Genomic DNA, 17,568 nt, shown 5'->3' on the forward strand with positions numbered 1-17,568 from the left:
GTTCCTGTGGCACCTGGTAAAAAAATTATCAGTGGTAAAAATTATCAATGCTGTCAGCCAACACTAACCTAAAAGAAGAGGTGGAAGTCATCAGTTTCTGAACATTCTCATCTTCCCATTTTCTCAAAAAGTTAACAGAACACTTAAGATCACTTCCTTGAACAGTGCCTAAAATGGCACATCTCAGTCTTACCACTGCACCATCCTGTGTTTCAGAATATCTAAATCTTTTTGATGTTCTCTGCTCTCTAACCACTGTATGCTGCAGATCCAGGGAATGAATCCAGAGGTCTCTGGCTTTCTTTTGCTTACTAGACAGTAACCATTCAGTTTGCTGGGAAGAGGCTTGTCAGGTTGTTCTCTAGTGGCTGATATAGGAAAAAGTCAGCAGATATTGTAGAGTTTGTTCACACAGAAGTTTGAGGGGTGCAAACTAATGTACAAGTTATTCTGGTGTATGTGGTTCAGATTTAATTGTTAGCTGTGCGAAGTGGCTAGTATTCACTTTGGATTCGGCCAATTCAGGGGACGGTGATTTGAATCATTGTCCCAAATTGTTTTGGCTGAATCTGTTTCAGAGATTCGGCTGCTGCAGATTTGGCTGACTCTCCAAATCAAACAGGCCCTGCCTGCTTTCCCAGCCCTGTCAATGACTGCTCCGCCTGGCCCCAGCCTCCTGGCTCTTTTTTTAAAGAGCCCGGGGCACTCACCAGCTGCTGTCAGGCTGGGGGGTGATCCCTGCTGCCCCCCACTACCCCGTGCTGTGTTGGGGGCTCTGTCATGAGCCCCCATCCCCCACCTGCTCTCTCAGCCCCAGCATCCTGGCTCATCCTTGTTCTTTAAAAGCTTCTACTCACTGGCTGGTGCCAGGTGTGGGGACAGTCCCTGCTGCCCCATGCTGTGTGGGGGGCTCTGCCATGAGCCCCAGCCTCCCCCCCCATGGTTGCCATGCCCACCCCAGCGTAGGCTCTTTAAAAAAAAAAAAAAAAAAGCCCTGCACTCACCAGCTCCTGCCAGGCAGGGATGATCCCCAATGCCCCATGCTGGGGGGGTAAGGGCTGTGCCACAAACCCCCAGAAGCCCCAGCGGCTGCTGCAACAGCTGGCGGCGAGTGCAGGGCTTTTTTCTTTAAAGAAGCAGGAGCTGGGGCTGGGTGGGGCAGCCATGGCTGGAGGGGGTGCTCGGTGGGGTTGGGGGAGCAGGCAGGGGATGGGGTCTGGCAGGGGTCCCCCATGGTCCCCTCCTCCAGCCCCACCGCCTCCCCCCACTTACTGTCTAGCTCCCTGTGGTGGTGAGCAGGGGCTGCCTAAATCTCCGAAGCTCTCTGAATCTTTTCCAAATAGATTCATACCTTTTTATTGATCTCCTGATTCGATTAGGAGATCCAGCTGCTGAATTGGGCCAAATCTCCTCAGAATCAAATCCGCACCTGAAACTTTGCATGGCCATAATAACTGTTACATTTTTCTGTTTCTGTATCAGTATAAATGGAGCTGAACAACTGCAACTTTAAAGTTGTTTTATCTCTAGCTCAAATGAAGGAGGCTTAAAGTTATAGTGGACTATCTTCACTTATGCTGATATAAGAATGGACAGATATAACGGTTAAATCAGAACTGCTGATGAGCAGTCCAAAGTGCCAATTAATCTCTCCCATTTCAAGTGGTATCTGTCTACAGCCCTTTGTAATGTTATTAGATTCAAATGCTGGTTACTGCTGCATGTGATGGCCTAACTCCTCAACCAGTGTGCCAGAAAAGGGTATTTACCTTCTCAGTCCTCAGGGTATGTGAAACGCTGGCAGCTCAGGTTGAGAGAGTCGCACTTAACACTAGTTATAAAGACCATTCTGCTTTTTAAAGCATCCTGCATATCAAGTTTCAAGTGTGCAGGTTATATTGTGAGGGAAGGAAGAAAGCAATATCCACATCTGTGGATATAATGCTGCTGTTTTTGGTTTTGGCTGTAGGCGTCCAATTTCACAGATCTCCATGAGAAGCTATGAAATGTGTTGGGCCATGGATGATACCTGCTCCTTCACAGAATTTCCCTCCAGCTGACTTAATTACATTAAACCAGGAGAGTGGTACTTTTTAAACAGGGATAAAATGTTTTTATGTGTTTACGTTTCTGGGGCATGCCAGCTGTATAAAAAGCTATAAACCCAGTGAACAAAGCTAGTGACAGTTCAGATGGATGCAGGACCTTTAGAAGCATAGAAATAAGGGGAAAGCATAATTTAAAAAAATTAAGTTTTATTCTGCCCACAACATCATTGACAATAGACTCAGATGCTCCCTAAGGCTTTTTGCTTCATCTCTAACGGTAATGTTACCCCATTTTCATCAAGCCTATGCTCTGTTGCAAAACCTGGTTATGTTGAGGCAGAATAATATTCTGTAACTTCACAAGTGCATAGGAAATGAGACAGTCCTGCTAATCTGTTGCTGTCTGTTGGATTGCAAGCTTTTGGGGGAAGGGACTGTCTCTTTGGGGCATCTGTAGGATCCTGGTCTATGATCAGGGTTCCTAATCAATATAGTAATACTGTATAACTAAAAGCAATATTGTGAGATTGCTGAGGTTTTGTGTATGGTACCAGTTTGGAGTAATAGACTTGTAAGGAGCTATTCTTCATTAATCAGTGTGTCCTGAGAACACTTCAGGCTTTCTTAAATACCCTTTCTTAAGTGTGAAAACACACAAACAGATATGTTTTGTGACACTACCCAGTTCAGCTAGCAGACCTAAAATAACTAATGCCCCTGCCTTGCCCTCAGCAGGCACCACTTTCTTTTAGATGTAGATCAGATTCGAATAATTTCTAGATATTTGTGGTCTCAACACAAGCAGAAGGGATTGCAAGAACTTGCATTTCTAGTTTATTGTATATTCCTGGAAAGCCTTCTTCTACTTGGAAATGAGTTTTGCCTTTTGCAGAGGAGACAAAAATATTAAGCAGAGCTCTTTCGTTCCTCAAACTTCAAAATGGGTCTATTGTCGGAGCTGACAAAATAAAAAAAAGTGTGAAGCAAAAGAAAAGCGAGATCAACCACACGCAAAAAAATACTTCCCCCTCTCTTGCTTTCCCATGGCTGGCTGTGGAATGAAAATTAATTTTGTTCACTAAAATGTGAGTGTTTACTTTGCCTAATAACCAACTCTGTATGGAGTTTGCTTGATGGGAGCTATCCTGTGGACAGAGGATTGGGTATGTCTTCAATTTTTTAGCTGTAGTCCAGGGAATTTTAATTAAACTACCAGTTGGCTCTTTCCCATAACAAGTTTCATATCCTTTTTCTAAACAGAAATGCAGTACTACCATTTTTGATAGAGAAGCAGATTCCTCATTGTTTTTTTAGAAAATCTCAGTTGATGTGAACTCCAGAGAAGCATGAATTAGTACACATGTGGAGCTATAGTAGTTATGGTCATCATCTTTATAGTCTAGTTCAAAAATCGGATAGAGAGAAACTTGGGGGGGGAGGGGAAGGGATGGAGAGGAGTGACTTTTGAAAACATGGGTATACCACTACTAATCAATAAAGTCATTCATATTACCAGTAATAGGTTTACTGAGTTCAGGGACTTTGTAGAACTTGAGACTGCAAAGCAGATTGCATGCATTTTGGGATTGGATGGGTTTGACATTGTGCACTGATTTGCTTCTATGAGCGATTTAAAAGAAACCAATTATATGTAAACTGTAATAGTTAGGGTTGCATTGATAGAGATTTTTGGGGCCGATACTGATAGCCGATTTTTAAGGCGGCATGTTGGCTGATACTGATCCGATTTCCTATACCAGTCCGGCAGTTGGGAGAACTACATGCAGCTGGTAAGTCTGGTGTGGTGGAAGGGGAGGGGCAGGGAAGGGGTGTGTGGGGTGCAGATCAAGGCCCCTGCAGTGAGGGAGAAGTGGAGCAGGGGCTGGGGCAAGCGCTGCCTAGCCAGGGCAGGGTGAGCACAGGACAGAGCCGCTGCTTGGCCATGGGGCTGGAGGGGTGGCTCCTGCTGCTGCGTGCTGCTGGTCCAGCACTTGCCAACTGGTCTGGCAGCTGCTAGTGCTGCTCCCGCTGCTGCTTATCTGAAATGACATGGTGGGGTGGGGGGTGAGGCGCTGCTCATTCAGGAGGACATGGGGGGAGCCTGTGCCCCCAGATCTGCATGGGGCAGGGTGGGAAGAGCCCTGTGCAGCCCCAGCCCTCCTCACGTTGCCTTGTGCAGATCCAGGGGCACACGCCACCCTCCTGGACGAGGGGCGGGAGCAGTGGCAGGAGCCACCGGACAAATAGTTGAATGCTGGACCAGAGGCTGCTGGACGAGTGGCGCGCAGCGGTGGGAGCTGGCTCCTCCTCCCCATGCCCGCTGGACAAGCTGTTGCCCTGGTACTTACCCACCCTGCCCTGCCCCTACTGGGTAGTACTTGTCCCAGTCCCAGCCCCACTCCTCCCTCACCGTGGGGGACATTGATCTGCCCCTCCACACCTTTTCCATCCCCCCTCCCCTTCCACCACATCAGACTTACCAGCTGCATGCAGCTCTCCAAGCTGCCTACGTACTGCGCTGCAGCTGTGCACACGCACGGGCATTAATTGGCCACAACAGGCCAATTTCCAATGCGATCAATTTTTTTCATATGAGTACTGATCTGATATTGGACTGTGCACCTCTAGTAGTAGTCACCCAAATAGTATAATTAAATTAATTACATTTTTTTTGCCATGGTATATATAGCTTTTAATTTACCCAGGTATTTCCCAAACTACTGAAAGTTTAACCTTTCAGGAATATACACCCGAAGTATAGATGTCTCTGCAGTTCTACAATGCATGTAAATTAAGTTGGCTTCTCTTTTAACACTTGTCATCTGGACAGTCACTTCCTGTCATTCCTTTGGGGGTTGCACACCACGTTTTGAGACGTATTAACATATTCATCCCCTACCCTCCTTACAGATTTTGTACAATGCTGTTATTTTAAAGTATCTTGGGAAGTACAGTTAGTCTTTCTCTCATCATACCCTCAACCCCTTTCCCAACATGCATGAGAAGTACTGACTCAATTGAAATTCAAGCATTAACAGCATTTTTACGTTGTAACTTGTAACACTAATGTTTTTCCTCTGGGTTTGAGAGAGGATGGGGTGGGAGGGCAGCATTGTTTGGGGTCCCCCCCCATTAGTGGGTCAACCCTGAAAGATGATCCATTTGAAAATAATCAGTCTGTCTAAATGTAGAGTCGCATGGTGTGGAAGGGAACATGAGCTGTATAATTAAGATCAGTGCGTCTACCAAGTGAAATCAGTGTTCTTTTCAGAATCTGCTTTAGAAACAGGGTTCTAAAAAGTACTTGTGTGTGTTGCTGTTCTAGGAGGAGTAATTTTCCTACTGACTCTCACTGGGTCTTGTTCTCTTCAAATTTAGAATTTCTTCCTACATGTAAGCTTATTTTTAATAACAAAGCAATGCACTACATACGTGTATTATTCAAACTATGAAATTTCTTCCCTGTTTTCAGTTTGTGAAGTGTGGATATGCAGGCTCCAATTTTCCAGAACACATCTTTCCAGCTTTGGTTGGAAGACCAATAATAAGATCAACTGCCAAAGTGGGAAACATTGAAATCAAGGTAATATTTTTTTTTCTCCTATAGTGGGCAGAAACATTCAGAGTAGCCTTTCAGTTATATAATGCATGAAAATATGTTTTCTTCTGGTTTGTCACCCTCTGGCAGTCCTTCTGATTCACTGCTTTATTGAACTATGAAACTTTTCTCTGTTGGGTCATTATGTGGTAGTCAAGAGGGTAGAGAGATGCTACTGGGGGGAAAAATTCTTGGGATTTGGGTGGGGTTCAGATATGAACAGAAGGGGCCTCAAATCTTGTGAATGGATGTGGGAAAATCAGGCAAAAGCAGTTGTGTTGCCATTCAACCTTAATTCAAGATTATGGGAAAACAGAAGCAACTTAATGTGAGGTGGAAGATGGCATGGCTCTACAGTGTGTTAGCTGCTTTACAGTAGCTGCCCGTGTTCCTGCACTTATCACTGTAGTGAATGAAAGTTATTCCTTGGCGGCTTGCCCTTCTTTCACTAATTTTCATTTACCCGAGGGAGATGCCCCTTGTGAGCTGCTCTTCAGTAAAGCCTTTCTCAGTCTCCCAGTAACTTGTTTAGGACAATGCATAATGACTATAACTGTCAATGTCTTATTTTGTGAATAGTAAAAAAATATATATAGCATAATAAAAATTAGTTGTAAGCCAGACCATCTGATCCTGTGTGAGATGCTTAACCTTGCTTGTATTTATTTTTCCTTATGCTTTGATTACTGATAGTAAAGTTAGTGCTTTACAAGGCACAGGGAGACACCTGGTCCCTATTCTGAGGAGCTTACAGTCTAAGAGCTCTGGTGGTATTTCACGTTTCGAAAATAAACCTACATATTGGCCCTCACTGGGAAACTTCCCAGCGAACTTGGGAGCCTAAGTTTCTGCTTGGGATTACAAAGATAACATTTTGTTTGTCAGTACATGTGGTGCAGATTTCTTGAGTCTGCAAACAACGTTCGATTTGTTTATTTTCAGTTTCGATTTTTGCTGAACTTTACCTAGCAATGCAGCAGCAGAGTGAAGTGAGCCATTCCATGTCACTAATGATAAACTGTATAGACAGCCGTGAAACTACCAGTTATATCTTAGTTTCCTGCTGCAGAAGACAGCGCTAGTTATTCCACTGAGGGGAAAGGTCTTACAAAATGCAGATAAGAAAGCTAGAGTAGCCAAGAGATCCTTCATTTAAACTTCCTCATACAGTCAGAAGCTGCAGAGCAAGAGATTTGTTCCTTTCACAGTAAGTAGGAGGATCTGGGCAGAAAAAAGGGAAGTGCCCCATCTTTTTAGCTGCTGTACTAGGGTTTGTTGAAGCCTCATATTTCTCAGACATCTGCTTACAGGAATGTGATGTGAAAATTAAATTCCCCAAGCAGAGTCCAGCTACAGTCCTGGCAGAAATTTCATTGTCCTACAGAACAGCTGGATGTGGCAAGGAGCTGAACTTCCCAGCAAGAAATTTCCCCTGATTTTCATTGGTGGAGCTGCACCTTGCTTAGACCAAAGGCTTTAGGGTTCTGATATATTTTTTGCAAGCGCTTACTTTGCCAGTGCAGCCATCTGGCTTTTGAACATGTCAAAATTTGATTTGGTGTAAACAAAGGTGCTAGGACCAGCTGAAGGAGGTGAGGGTTCTTTCTACACCTACCCACTGTATGTGAAGCTTGCCTTCCCAAACATGGAATCACTCTAATATGTTTTAATGGGGAGCAGGGCTTTGTGCTCTGATCTTTTTTTTTCTTAAAGAGTGTACAGCAATTGTTGTCATAAGACAAAACAAAAAAAAAAAAGAAAAAAAACACTTGAGAAGGAAGCCATGTGATGCACCTCTCATCTCCCTTTCTGACCATATGGGGGATATTTTTGGTAAGAAGTTTGACCTGTCAAATTTTTACTATTGCTGTTTAAAAAAAATTTAGAAAAGTTATACTAACACTCAAATGGATTAATTTAACTACAAATGGTAGAGTTCTTTATGAATGTTTTAGAGTCCTGAGTATAGAAGGCTGACGAGATTTATTAATTTAACTTTTTGAAAATATTCTGCGAAGGTTTGGCATTTGTGTTCACCATATGCAAGAACTGAGTGAAATGGGCCTCAAAGAAAGGCTTTTTTTAAATAACAAACTCACAACCCCTCTTCCCCCCAACCCCCGGGGAAAAAAAAAACAAAACCATGTTTGACAACATCTTCATCCTCCATTTAGGAAAAAAAAGAAAGAAAGCTGTTTCTCATATTCACAGCCCCACAGTTCAGAGAAATAAGTACACAATGGTTCAGTTTTCCCTGGCACAATTTCCCCCGAAATTCCAGCTTGGCTAAAGCAGTGGAGTTTGGGTATAAACCATGCTTTTGGCACTTGTTTATTCATACAGCTTTTGAAGTATCTTCAGCAGTTTTTGAACCTGGTTTGCTGAAAATGTCTGGCTCAGGGAGCCTGAACTATGCCAGGGCTTCAGCTGGATTTAAAAATCTGTTTTGCTTGGGCCAGTGTTTAAAAACAAAACAAAACAGAACAAAAAAACCAAACAAACAGGAGAGAGAGAGAAATTTTGGGTAGACAATGCCAAACTGTTTGGTTCAGTTCTTCCATTTTTATTTCTAGTTTGTATACCAAACTAGAGTTCTCAGTTCCTATCAAAGGAAACCCATGTCTGCACATTTTGATTAGGTGAGTAAAATGGTCATCTCACCTAATATTTTTTCGCTCTTCTGCTACTGGACATGGGTTTTCTGAGTGCTGCCTGTACACCGTAATTGTCCTGATATGCTTACTTCTAAACAGAACAAGTAAATATACCTTACTGAAGCTGATAGTTTTCAGTAAGTGTACATGACCAAAAGGAGACTCTTTTTTGGAGGGGGAAGAAATCCACAAGTTCAAGTAGCTTTTGTGTCATCTTTGTCTCTGCTTGTTCACAAAAATGCATATCTCAGAGTACCACAATGGTGGGTAATTCTCCTTAACCTTTTAGCACAACAGGCTACTGCCTGCCAGAACTTTCCCAAGTCATTGTTTTACTACTTCACTTTATGATGATGTGTTTCAGTTTGAAAAACCAAACCTGTGATATTTAACCAAATATGTTTGTTGGTGGATTCCATTTGCTCATAATTCAATATGTTGAAGGAGCTACTTTTATCTTAATATATGTATTACTATTGTAAAATTCAGCTACCAAGGAGTGAGATGATAAACATCTTACACACAAAAATAAAGATTAGTAAGTTTATTTAGCAGTCCGTTAGCAATTAGTTACCTTCTAATACAGCATGTAGTTTTGTCTGTTCCAGATATACCGTCCACCTTGGATGAAATTTCATTATAAAGGAAAATTGATATGTAAAGGATTCTGCTTCTCTGAAGAGATAGTATCATACTGTGAATAAAAATGAGATATTGGTAACTAATGGAAACAAGTCCCTCCAAGTAGCCATTTCTGTCTGGGAAGAGCAGCAGTATCACTGAGCATAAGCTCATCCCTAACTACACTAAGTCAAAACGCTTCTAGCTGTACATCTCTTTTCTGCTTTATTTCTGCTGTGTACTTTGAATAATTTGAGGATTTCATTTAGGCCTTTTCTGACTCTCTTGCTTCTACCTTCTTTCTTCACCTTTCTTGACCTGTTGAAGTAGAATAACAAAAAGATGGTAAGTGAGGTGCCCCCTGTGCTGTTTGTTTCCCATTTTTGCTTGATGGGACCTGGTAGCTGTTATGTTCTTTTGATGCTTTTTAATGTTTTGTCTTGTCCCACATTTTACATTCGAATACATACTTATTTTAAACTTCGTTCATTGCTTTTATTTAACAGCAACTTTTTCCATAAGATTATCTTACTGCTTCTGAATGTGACATGACCTCTAGTTACATGTAGATGCAAGAATAACACTTTTCTAGGGTGAAAGTCAGCTTGGTGTTCTTAACACTTTAAACTGTTTGATCTAATATAACAAAATGAGGGTTGGAAAAGATTCTCAAATTTCAGCTATCCAAATATTGGTCCTAGTACAAAGGGATGAAAAATATTATGTACCGTGACACTGATCCCTATTTAAGAGTTTAATGCTACTCTTCCTTCTCCCATGGGTTTGTGTGTGCGGGGTGTTTTTTTTAGCATGCTCCTGAAGAGAATTGTTTTTCCTCCCTTTAATTTTGTTTAAGATGGTTTGAGGATTTTGTGTGACTTTCATCGTGCTTTAGAATTGCAGCTTTTCCTTTGGCCATGTCTATTCCTAGGTATACAAATCCAAAGCAAAACAAATTTCACTGAGGTCCTTTTAACTGGCAACTGTTAAATCAAATCAGAATTATGTAAATGCATTTGATAGTTGTAAAGTAACTTGATAATAGGTTTGGAAGGCTCATCCAGTCATGAACCTTCTAAAGCTTAGGAGGTTAGATTTCTAATTTCTTCCTATAAAAGTGCTAAATGTTCTAAAAACAATCTATAAAATCCAGAAAAGTTAGTAAGGGACTCAATGGGGGGCACTTGATATAAACCACATTATAAACTGCTTTCCTTACTTGCTACCAGTAACTCCTTAGATTATTAAAGCTAGAAATAGTTTTACAATTCCAATTAGATTTTTCAATGTATACTTATCTTGCTTCTCTTGTCTTGGACAGAGAGATCAGCTGAGTCATGTTCATGCTGAGACTTAGGTTAGTCCCACAATGGTTGCAAGCTCTGTACCAGAACAGCTCTTTGTTCAAAAGCGGCTGTTTTCCTTTTTACATTGTAAATGGAATTCATAGAAAGAAATTCGTAGAATTGAATGGAAGTAAAATTCATAGAATTCTGCTGGTATCAGTACTTATAGAACATGTTCTTGGAAAAGAGGATGAAATTTGAATTTTCTTTTTTAAATACAGTATTAGGCCAGGTCTTGAGACTTTTCTGGAAGAGTGTAATAAGCTGTAGGGAAGAGGGACCAAAAGTAACCTTTTTTGTTCAGCTTTCCTTTATACTTGTGGCAAATACATTTATTCTTGTACTGCTAGCTTAGATGTGCTGTGTTTTGCATAACTAAGTTCCAAGTAAAGAATAAATATAAGGGCTATTTAATCAGTTTGGAAATTACTGTGCAAACTTTATGCCTACATGTGATTCATAAGAAAGTATCTTACTGGGTTTTTTTGGCTTGGGTTATTTAGTTTTTGGTGTGGAACAAATTGGATATAATTGGGTTATAATTATCTGTCTATTCTCTTAAAACCCAACTTGCACAGGCTTATCTAGACCACTGTTTCAACGTCTAGCGTGAAACTTCCAGTCCCTTATTTGCTTTTGCTACTGTTCTGTATGCTTATGCATCACTCATTATTCCTATTTTGGTAATGTGCACAGAAGATTGCAGCATGCATGGAAAATTACTCTGCCAACCCCACCTACTACCCGTATGTGCTATTTCACATCTCAGTCTTTTCAAATATGAATATTTGATAAAGGAATCCTGGAGATATCAGTGGTGAAGAGCCTATACATACTAAGGTCTATTTAGTGTTTCATTGCGACAAAATACACTGTGTATTGGCAGCTTCCTAAGGTAAGATTTATTTAAACATGTAAAATTTTCCAAACATGGCTCAAAGTAAAAAGGCCTATTTAGTGTGGGTGTATGCCAGCTTGATATAGTAAGAGAAGAATTGTTCCAACTTGCATCTGATTGTGTGTACTTAGACTGTTTCATGCCTTGAAATTAGCTTGTTTATACTTAAGTGAAGAGTGCATAAAATATTCAAACTGCAAAAGAATAATTAAAAACTTGACAAACTTTGACACATCCCTCAATATTGTGACTTTATAGGATCTTATGGTTGGTGATGAAGCAAGTGAATTGCGTTCCATGCTGGAAGTTAACTACCCAATGGAGAATGGCATAGTCCGGAACTGGGATGATATGAAACACCTCTGGGACTATACATTTGGACCAGAAAAACTTAACATCGACACAAAAAACTGTAAAATATTACTCACAGAACCACCGATGAATCCAACAAAAAACAGGGAGAAGATTGTAGAGGTATGATTTTTACCAGAGAATGGGGAATCTCTGTAGAGAGCAACAGCTGATGATGACAGGTACTAAGGTATAGCTAACAGGTACAACTGTATTGAAATAACTTAAGAGCTATTCAGTGTCACATTTTTCCCCCTACTTTCTGGCTAGAAGTTATCTTAACCCAGTTTACTAAACTTGATTTAACCAAGGTCAAACAGACTTCCTTAATTCTAAAGTTTAAGCTGGTTTTCATTCTATGTAAGGTTCTTCACCAAGAAACTACTGAGCTCTAGGCACTGAAAGTTTGGATATTTTGGTATGTTCATTCTTATTTGTGCATAAATAGCCTGATGCTTAATATATAGGTAAGGTCTTCCCAAAAAAGAGGTTAATCTTCATTAACCTCTTTTCCCTCAGTGCCATAATCCTGAAGTATTCTGAGCAGATCTAGTTTAGAAAAAAAGTTTAACAAATTCATGCTTGCCTTCAAGTGTGGGAGCAGTCATGCTGATTTTAATATATTGGATCAGTAAAGGAGACTTCCTTAACATCCTGGCAGCTCAGGTCTTAAAAAATTTAATTCCAGTTGTTTTTGGTAGGCCAGCAATGCTTACAGTAGAAAGAGTAGAATATTAATGTTATAGATGGGGAAGTAAGGAAAAGTTTACTTGGCAGAATGCGTAGTGTTGACTCAGCTGCTTCCAGCAATCACCTAACCTTTACTAGGTACTTGGGATTATCCAGTGGGAAACCATTTGAAAAAAAAAAAAAAAAAAAAAAGGAGAGTTTGCTTCTGGCCCTTGAATGCCACATTGCAGCCTGAAGTGGGAGTGATCATTTAGGGTCTATTCATAATTTACACACCAGGGAATTAGACAATTATACACCCATATAAACTTTCACATAAAACATGACTGTGCATAAATCACATAATTCCTGGGGTGTAGCTGATGAGTGGGAAGAAGACCTCCTGCATACAGGAGAGGGGAATTGGGTGTGGAGTTAGTGGGTGGGTGTGGGCCACCCTGCCCCATTCCCTTCCCCACCCCATGGTGGCAACAGCTGGTGGGTGACCCTCAGGGTGCACCTGGCCAGGGCAGGCAGAAGCCCTGGCAGTGTGTGGCTGCAGCTGAGTGCCTGGGGCTGCATGTGGTTTCTACCTGCAGTGCTGTGAGCCCCATGTGCTGCCATGAATCCAGCCCAGTTTGGCCCGAAGGCCCTGCAAGCAGGCTGAACTGGGCTGGCTATGTGCCACCCCCAGGATTTGCCAGAGCCACATGCTGCTTGGGACTGCTGTGGTAGAGGTGTGTAGGGAGGGGCATTTGGCAGAGGAGCTATACTGGGGATGTGCATGGGGTGGGGGTGGGTAGCGGAGTGGGGAGCCCACACCCACCCATAAACTCCATATACTCCCCAACAAACCTCACACATTCCCATATCCACAGCCTCCCCCCCACACACACTTTCACAAGCCCCTCCACACACACACACACACACACACACACACACACACACACACATTTCTAAAGAAGGTACAAATAGTGTTATATTTAGTTTAATTTGTAAAAATAATAATAATAATGTAATTTTGCCTACTTTTGAATTGTCTGCACAGAATTTTAAATTTTTCTGTGCAGAATTTCCTGAGGTATAATAATCTGTTACAGGCTTATAAGTGCCTCATGAAAAGCCTACATTGTTTTGGTTTCAATTTTTAGTAATTTTGTCTTAAAAGCAGTTTTTTGAAGGACGGTAATGTGAGAAAAATAGATAATTCTGGCAACAAAACTTGCTCTTAATAGAAGGAAAGCTGCTTCTGAATAGAATAATTTTGTTACCTATTAAATCTGTCAACATGTATTTGTCATGTAGTGAAATGACAATTATAAATGTTAGAGAATAAATATTTGCCTTTGCAAATTATTTTTTTCCAATTTTAGAGTTGTATTGCAAAGTGTAAAGGAAGTAACCAATATGCATATTTTACTTGGTTACTGACAGTTTAAAATGTTACATACCTTTTTTTCTGTAAGTGTTTCATTTATAAACTTAGTTTGTACTTAGGTTGCTTACAGGCCTCGACTGCCCTAGGTTAACAACTGTTGGCAGGCACTTACTGCTTAAATCAGGTTACTTATTTTTGCCTGCTTAGTTTTTCCTTGCTTCCTTTTTACAGTAAAATGCTATATATCTGCCTTTTTAATTTAGGAAATTATTTTGTGTACAGGCTAAATAATGGAAGCTACAGAAGCCTGTTATTAACTAGTGGTAATTTGAACCCTCACCATCAACCTGGGTATTTTGCCACATTTGTCTTCCATGTGAGGAAGCTCATCCATTCTGCCTTGCAAACATTTATAACTTCATGGCAGGGTGATCTACAGCTTGGTCTTGGTATGTTCCTTGGACTTGGTGTCTTCAACTTCTTTTTTCTCAAGTGTGCTCGCACAAAAGTAGTTTAGAAAACGTTGGTTTTCCTAGTTGCTTGCAATGTGCTTGAGCTAGCTGAGTTAAGGCTTTAATCTTGTGCAAATATACTGTTAAATTGAGGCATAACAATACTGCCTAGTACCTTGACATGTGTTCATCAAAAGATCAACATACAGAAGTATTTTAGATATGTTCTGGTTCTCTTAAATATAAAAAAAAATATAATTTTTTAATTTTTATCTGAATCATTTTTCTCCCATAGAAAAATATTACTATTCTGTAGCCTACTCACTGACCTAGAAAAGTCCCCTTCCAGTTTATTCTTTTCTAAGGCAGAAATGGCAGTAAAGCACCTAGCTCCTGTTGACTTTCATTAGGAAAGTGAGCTTCTAGTTTAATCAACTTAAGATGCTGAAAGCTACTGAAAAGGCTTCAGAATACCACAGTGCAAATGCCGCTGTTCTGTGCAAGTTAACATATGTCCAGGTATTCTTCGACTCTTGTAAAAAGCCTGAGATGAGGTGAAATGGTCAATTGCTTCTGACTCATAGCTGCAAAAAAAATTGTTTCCTTTGCTTTTATTTAAGTTGTCTTCAGTGAGGACTAGATTCCATGAACCACTATCCTCTTATATATGGAGTCTGTTTCTTTAGTACTTAAAATATTTTAATGATTTATAGAGCCTTGAGCCTAAGGTAAGTACTTTTCTTTCATAGTTTAATCTATATAAATAAAGGCTTTTGAGTAGCATACAAGATGGTATGTACAGGGACTAAATAGAGATCTATCTATCTATAGTTAGCGTAAAGCATTGCTTTGCCATTTTTTTTTCAATCCAGGAAATCTGTTTGCCTATTCCAGGTGGATGTTAGTGGATTTTAAAGAGTTACTTTTACCTTGCATTGCATGCAATAAGTAACATTAGTGAACTAAACTATTTGTACTGTATTTATTCCAATGCAAGAAGGTGTTTTTCCCCCACCCTCCATCAGCAGGGAGGGGAACCCCTCATCTTACATTTGTGTACAAGGAAACTTCACTAAATACACTGTCTATCATTAAACTGCTGCCAAAAGCAGCAGGTGCTTAGTAATGGAAACCAACTACAAAGTTGATTTAAACACAGCTAACACTGAGCATGACCATAGAACACATAGCCTGTATTGGGGAAACATGCTGATTAGAGTCTACCACAAGGATAGGTTAGTACAGCTCATCTAAATAAGATGGTGCCTATTGAGCAGACTCCCCCTTCTCCCCCTCCCGATTTTTACTTTTTCTGCTGTAGCAGTGGGAGGTAGACAAATTCAAGTTAAATCTCCAATAATTAGGTTCTCTGTCTGGAAAATCGTAACAAATTTATAAATTTTCCAGATAGAGAATCAGATTATTGGCCGGGGTCATCTTGTATTCAGGGTTGTCTTTATATTCAAGTAAATACAGTGTATATGCTCCATACCCTAAACGTTAGAAACTCATTAATAAGGCCCCAACATTCATAGAACTTTTTATTTTTTCTTCTCTTTTTTTTTTTCCTTTTAAGGGGTGGGAGGGGTTCATTATTTGCCACCTGGTTTCTGACCCTATGGCATATATTTACATTCACATTTTCTCCATGATGACAAGGTGAGGAACTTATTTTTGTAATGAAACCTGATACTGTTTTGCATTTTACATTTCTGAAGGATTTGTTTTCCTAAGGCACCAAGTCATGAGACCACAATAAAATGAGCTGGCAACACTGTGTTCCTTTTTGTCTTCACCCAAGAACATAGAGCAGGAAGGAACAGCTGCAGGGAATAGCATTGTGGTATTTGCACTCACACTCACAATTGGTCCTGTGTGCAGATTTATTGAAGCTTGGACCTGTTTTATAGCTTTCAGCAGCCTTCTTGCACATTTAACAAAGGCTAATTGAATGAATGAATCAAGTAATTTTGGTACCTGAAAAAAGTTAGCTTTATAACTTCAGTCATAGAGGTATATACACCTTTAACAAACAATTCATTCCAAAGTCACACTTCAGTAGTAAAGTACTTGGCTGCTCTACAATTGTTACCTCCCACTCATTGATAAGGTTTATTTTCAAAGTTTCATCAACCCACAGAGAAGTTTTTTTTGTTTTTTTTTTTAACAGCATTAACCCTTCCTTGTTAAGTTGTCGAATGCCTTTGTCAACTTTAATTGGTATTATTATTATTATTATTATTATACTTGCATTAACAGCAACTGCTGTGTAAAATTAAGTATTACTTGTGGCAAAGTAAATCATGCTAACTTTCATATGGTGAAAATCTGATTTCATATTAGCATTCCAAAAAGTTGGTAAAGATTGAAAAGTACAAAGGATCAACTTCTGGTCATTGCCCCAGGTTGTGACATAATGATGAATGCTGCAAAATACATATGACAGTAAAGATTAGATTATGCAATATGTGAATACTAAGTTAAATGCCCTTTAAGATTATATAAAGGTTTAGCAATTTTTGTACTTATTAGGTGTTTTCTTTTTTAGGTAATGTTTGAGACTTACCAGTTTTCTGGAGTATATGTAGCCATTCAGGCTGTCCTTACTTTGTATGCCCAAGGTAGGTAAAGGTAACTTAGAATGTTTGATTTCTTAATGTGTTGTTTGGCTGAAGTTTCAGGATGGTGTGCAGAAAAGACCTTGGGCCTAATTGACTACATACAGGGTCCTTGTGTAATTTAAACTTTAATAAATTTGCTTTTAAATGCCTTTTACAGATTTTTCTATCATACCTACAACCTAAGTTATTAAAGTTTTAGGATGACTAGAGTACACAATACTAGACTTCAATATAACCACCATTCATCATGATACAGTGCTCAATCCTATCTTCCAACTCCTTGAAAATGTTTCCCAGTTGCTCTTGAGTTACTGCACTAATTGCATTGGTGAACCTATCCCTAAGTTCAACCGAAGAACGTGGTTTTGACAAATAAACTACAGTTTTAACGTGTCCCCATAAAAAGAAGTTGAATGGCGACAGGTAAGGTGAACGAGGTGGCCAAGCACTTGGTCCACCTCTGCTATCCACTTCTCTGGGGAAAAAGTAATTTAGGAACTGTTGTAAATTCAGAGCATAGTGGCACGGAGCTCCATCTTATTTAAGAATAAATTTGTTATTACTTATAAAGTCTAGCATTGTGTACTCTAGTTGTCCTAAAACTGTAATAGATTTGCTTTTAAATGCTGTTTACAGATTGTTTCTATCATACCTACACCATAAGTTATTAAAGTTTTAAAAGTGCTTTATGAAGGCCCTGTATAAGTAAGCCCAGCTGACTGGATCTTCAATATTGTAGGGTTTATAAGGAAAAACAGACTATCAGAAGTACTTGTTGCTTGTAATTTATTTCTCCTTTCCCTATAAAGCAAAATATTGTTATTGTTAAAATGTAGTCAAACTGTCCTCACATCTCTGACATTTGAAATGTAATTTTCAGGGAGCCCTTAGTGTATCTTTGGATTTCAAGAAGATGCTTTAAGACCAACACC

The 17,568-nt window shown here is 39.9% G+C and overlaps 1 protein-coding gene across 1 annotated transcript in view; it reads left to right on the forward strand.

Annotated features, from left to right (window-relative positions):
- ACTR2 (actin related protein 2) overlaps positions 1-17,568 on the forward strand; it is a 34,970-nt gene that overhangs the window by 4,020 nt on the left and 13,382 nt on the right. Inside the window, exons 2-4 of the mRNA XM_090050859.1 lie at positions 5,521-5,631; positions 11,424-11,639; positions 16,564-16,636. Coding sequence (XP_089906985.1) covers positions 5,521-5,631; positions 11,424-11,639; positions 16,564-16,636 — 400 coding nt within the window. The remainder of the gene's footprint in view (positions 1-5,520; positions 5,632-11,423; positions 11,640-16,563; positions 16,637-17,568) is intronic.

This window comes from Crocodylus siamensis, chromosome 1 (assembly GCF_052110815.1).
Source record: "Crocodylus siamensis isolate JL-2025a chromosome 1, ASM5211081v1, whole genome shotgun sequence".
Classification (NCBI taxonomy): Eukaryota; Metazoa; Chordata; order Crocodylia; family Crocodylidae; genus Crocodylus; species Crocodylus siamensis.